The sequence below is a fragment of the Limulus polyphemus genome, unplaced genomic scaffold, assembly GCF_000517525.1.
Source record: "Limulus polyphemus unplaced genomic scaffold, Limulus_polyphemus-2.1.2 Scaffold1310, whole genome shotgun sequence".
NCBI lineage: Eukaryota > Metazoa > Arthropoda > Merostomata > Xiphosura > Limulidae > Limulus > Limulus polyphemus.
The window spans coordinates 36,673-42,115 of record NW_013666920.1 but is presented as its reverse complement, the minus strand read 5'-3'; the positions used below and the strand labels follow the sequence as shown (position 1 = coordinate 42,115).

At 35.3% G+C, this 5,443-nt stretch overlaps 1 protein-coding gene across 3 annotated transcripts in view; it reads left to right on the top strand.

The window, feature by feature from the left end:
* LOC106463041 (ETS-like protein pointed) overlaps positions 1-5,443 on the top strand; it is an 89,091-nt gene that overhangs the window by 55,754 nt on the left and 27,894 nt on the right. For 2 of the 3 annotated variants that reach the window (XM_022390450.1, XM_013923011.2), the window contains one exon: positions 4,060-4,176. In XM_022390450.1, coding sequence (XP_022246158.1) covers positions 4,060-4,176 — 117 coding nt within the window. Of the gene's footprint in view, positions 1-2,935; positions 3,578-4,059; positions 4,177-5,443 lie in introns of those variants that run through there. The other variant, XM_022390451.1, reaches the window with a different exon arrangement.

The following is a 5,443-nucleotide window of genomic DNA, read 5'->3' as shown; positions in this document are numbered from 1 at the left end:
CTAGCTGACATACCCGTTCAATGCACAGGGAAGGCAGAGGGGGGGCCCCGGGGGGGGAGTGACATAGTGGGGTCAGACCGGCTCCTATGCTACTTTTCTGGATGTCCTAAGGGTATCTTCGTATTTTGTAAAGATCAACATAATATCACTGGGAACACATCGAGACCCTCGAGGAGTGATATGTTGATTCCCCCTCCCCCCAATGTCAGGGTTTGTGTTGGCGGATATTCTCCAATACCCAATAAATTAATTTTAAAATATCGACAGAAATGGTGCGTTGTGATGTCGATACGTTTATCATACAATGATAATAATAGGGCTAAGTGCGTTTCACGTGTCAATAGTTACTCCAGCATCCTATAGAAAACCATCTAAAGTTAGGTTATGTCATTGCTTATAATTATTGCTTGTATTGAAAGTGGGCTGCATGTTTAATATACGATCGGTAGTATCTTTACATGAAATATCTTAATCAAATATACCTTATTGTAGTAACTGTAATAGATTTTAGTAAAGTATTTTATTAGAACCTTCGACTGCGTAACTGTATCCTATGTAATCGTGAGCAGATACCATCCACCATGCAGGGAGAAAAAGGGCCAATCTTGGATCTTAACCTCTCAGATAATCCAATCTTGATGTAAAACACGACCCAGAACAACTATGTGAGTGATGTTGGGAGGTTAAAAGCCTATGGCTGTTACCTGTTAGCAGGTATTAAACTTTGTTATCATGGAATAATTGTTTAAGTAAAGCAAGTTTTTGAAAATTCGCATGGTTAATACTAATTTTAATGTACGAATTATTTTTAAATCATACCTTGAAAATTATAGTTCGTAAGAACGTGATAATACATATTTATAACCTAATATAACTTAAAGCATCGAGGAGAAAAATACCAAGTGCATAACTTATAACAGAAGAAATCCTAAGTATGTTTAAATACACAAGAGTAAATATCTTAATACGCATGATCACAAAATACATCTTGGCATATAACCACTATATGCATAACATATGAACATTACTAGAAACATCTTGGCAGAGATACGCAATATAAAGCATCTTAACTACTACGCGAAGTATCTTACCACTAACTGGAGTACCAGTCCGTTGTACAAGTGAAATAAAAACTCGTAACAACGGATAGGAAACTGTTCTTCTATATATATAAGTGCATTAAAAGTGCAATAACAATACGTAAATACTGAAAATGAAAACCTACTGTTTGCAAGAATTCTATCAATATGAAATTAAATGGGGGATCCAACCCCTCGTCGTCATGTATCACTGAGTTTGGTGCTGATTGATCAAGAAATGTTGAAACGTACAAGGAACACACACACACACACACACACACACGCACATGATCTTCCTCATGTTATCCTGTATAAAGTTTGCTGATTGATCAAGAAATGTGAGAACGTGTAAGGAACACACACACACACATACATACGTACATACGACCTTCTTCATGTTATCTTGTATAAAGTTTGCTGATTGATCAAGAAATGTGAGAACGTGTAAGGAACATACACACACACACACGCACGCATACACACACATACATACGACCTTCTTCATTTTATCTTGTATAAAGTTTGCTAATTGATCAAGAAATGTGAGAACGTGTAAGGAACACACATACATACATACACACATACATACATACATACATACATACATACATACGACCTTCTTCATGTTATCCTGTATAAAGTTTGCTGATTGATCAAGAAATGTGAGAACGTGTAAGGAACAGGTACACATAAACATGCTGGCGTTTATTTATATTGGTATATTGCGAACCGTGGTGTCTGTCAAAGCGTTCGTCTGTCCCCTGTTTGGAAAGCTGCGCACGCACCCAAAGCTCAGCGTTCATCTTTGAAATGACCAGAGAACAGGCACGAATAACGTAGATTCCAAATTCTACACTAAATAGTTAGGAATTCATAACATTATCATTCACATTTCATAATGTGAGGTAACTTAAACAATAAAAATATAGATTTACCATATGTTATTGTTGAGTGGCTCTTAGCATGACTGAAATACTCAACAACTACTTTTCAAGGTGGGCGGTATAAGTAGCTCAGAGCTTTAGCTCTTAGTGAAACCAATAGTGCAACACAATTAACATTTTTGAAGCCCATGAAATAATTTAAATTGACAGAATAACTTTTCCCGTCACTGGGGACGGGTACTTTTGTTTGTACACAATATAAAGCATCTTAACTACCAGACGAATTATCTTCGCGCATATACACAATATAAAATAGCATAACCAATACACGAATTATTTTCGCGCATATACGCAATATAAAGCATCATAACCAATACACGAATTATCTTCGCGCATATACGCAATATAAAACATCTTAACACGCAGCCACTACAAGAAGGATCTATCACAAAAATGTCACGATTGTAATGCATGTTGAAATTCAGACCGAGGTGAATCACTCTTGAATGTTTCCAGATCACTAACAGATATCCCACTAATTCAACATGTCGGAGAAACGTGTTCAAGATGCATGTCGTTAATTTAACGTTTTTCATGAGCTTGAATTATACTGAATCTTACCGAATACCTTGTGAAAATTATTTAAAACGCAATTTCATCATTTCTGTGTATAAGTTATCTCTTTTATCCACAATTAGGAATCACTTGCTTTAAATAAATAAAACTAATTACGTGTGGAATGCAGAATAAGAATAAAATTTGTATAAAGAATTCCAGATAGACTTCACTGAACTTGGAAAGTCGTCATGTACTCAATGTGGTCTTAAAAACAGCCGTCATTTTCACGACGCGTGGCCTACTCGGGTGGCACGCCCCCTCTAGGCTTGCGTGCGTCTAGTCTTTCGTCTCCCATTCATGGTTGGGTGATGTGACTCAGTCCATTCAGAATGATTATATCAGTTGGTAGAGGACGAAGGAAGTCATAATCTCTGTATCTTGGCTGTTGAGAGAGTTTTTGGGCCTTCCTTTCATTCCAAACGTCATATTCAGAGTGCGTGTTTTAGTAAAGACTGCGAAACTCGCGAAGTTTAGCCGGGTTAAATCTTCACTTTTGAACATGTGCAAAGCGGCTTAGATATTAGTGAATAACTATTGATATAGTATGTAGCACAAACGGACGTCGGATTTTCTGCCACTACGATGCTAGTGTTGGCCTTCTTGTTGGTATATGTGCCATCTTGGAATGTACATGTAGTTACATCCACGGAGTGGCTTAAACGTTGGATTACAACTTGAACCTGTTATTTCTTCTACCTTGTAGCTTTCAATCTGTATTATACGTACAATCTAATTTACTTCCCAGCTATGTAGATTTTTTCCAAACCGGATAGTTGTTATGGAAGCCACGCAATAAAATATTTCAAGTAAATTTTAAACACGTTAACTAAACGGCTAATGACGTTTAAATCGTGCCTTCTGGTGCATTTTCTCTGCCTGAAGTTACCCGAAAAATAGTCAATAAAACGTATCCAGAAGAAACAAGATGTGGAAGTAGGAAGAAGAGAACCGTTAGGGATCGGAAAGTGTTGAGTCCTAAATTTAATTTGTTTCGAGGTATTACGTGTTTCTGATATTTATACGTAAATAACTTAATGCGATCCATGTCATGATCCGCTCTGAAAATGCATGATTGGAATTTTTATATAATGTAAGTGAAGAAGGCTTTGCTGTAAAAATGTGTAGTTATATATACACATTTTTACAGCAGAACCTTCTTCAATAGCTTTAACTTTGGTTAAGAAATTAAGCTTTTATGAATTAAAAGGTATTTCCATAAAGAACACGTGACAGAATTGAACAAATGTAAAATTACTCGTTTAACTTAGAATACTGGAATTATTAATAAAAAACGGCTAGAACAAGACATTTCAGAATCAAGATGTATCGCATGTAAAATACGTTATAACAAAACTCATTGACGTAGGCTTCTTTTATATGTCAACAGAATACGTTGTTTTATTATTGATGGTGTACAGTACCATTAATTGTCGTGTTTTTGGTGTCGTTTAATTGTGGTTTTTGTTATATTTCACTAGAACACCGGACCCAGGTGCCACCATTGACCCCAGGAACCAATCAGAAAATGACCCACGCTTTGACAGCTAGTTTTGCAAACTGGCAGAAAGAACAACAGAATAACCTAATTTCTAAAGGTAAGGAATGAACCCTGTGTTTTATAGGGTTTACATTATGCAAAAGAGTAATTTTTGTCTTTGCTTAAATCTGTGTTGATTTGTGGTTAAAATAGTAAAATTGAATAATAGAACACTGTCACTCGGTGTTATTGGAGAAGACACAAGGTAGTGGATGGTGTATAGGAATAGAAAGAAACCATCCTCTAGATCTGTGTTAATTTGTGGTTAAAATAGTAAAATTAAATAATAGAACACTGTCACTCGCAGTTATTGGAGAATACACAAGGTAGTGGATGGTGTATAGGAATAGAAAGAAACCATCCTCTAGATCTGTGTTAATTTGTGGTTAAAATAGTAAAATTGAATAATAGAACACTGTCACTCGGTGTTATTGGAGAAGACACAAGGTGGATGGTGTATACGAATAGAAAGAAACCATCCTCTAGATGTCTAAAATAAATTGTATAACTGTTAGAATACGTTTATTACAGTAAATACATATATTAAATAATACAGCATAAATCCATTGCAATAATGTTAACACGTAGTAACATGCCAATATTTATTCATGTGTACCTCCTAATCAAAGTGTGTGTGTGTGTGTACGTAATTAAGATGTCTAAAATAAATTGTATAACTGTTAGAATACGTTTATTACAGTAAATACATATATTAAATACTACAGCATAAATCCATTGCAATAATGTTAACACGTAATAACATGCCAATATTTATTCATGTGTACCTCCTAATCAAAGTGTGTGTGTGTGTACGTAAAGAGAAGATTTTTAAAAGTAATTATTGAAGCTGAAACAAGTTCAAACTTATCTCGGTCATGTGTGGCATGACTTGTATACATTTCGTCAAAATATAAGAAAATTTGAGAGAAAATGTTAACAAGGCCCCTTACTAGCCTGTGCTTCTTAGTATTATTCTTTCTTGATGACTGACCACTCACGTGACCTTTTCCAGTTACAAGCTTTGAGAACGTGCCTTGACGTGTGCTATCCATGTTAAACGTTTTCCTGTTCTAGGACGTTTTTCTCTTGTAACTAAACGTACGTGTGCGAGAATACGTGAAAAATAGTTGTTCGAGAATTATTACAACATATTTTCCTTAACAAGTTACTTAACGTTAGTAAATACCAAGAATTACTAAGGACCTCCAGATTATATTCGCAGTAAAAGGGTTCGTGCAGGTTAGTGTATTTTTTTATTATTATTATTATTCGAATGGAGCGTTGTCTTAAATCAGATTGAATTAAGTTTATTTTAACGAAGGATT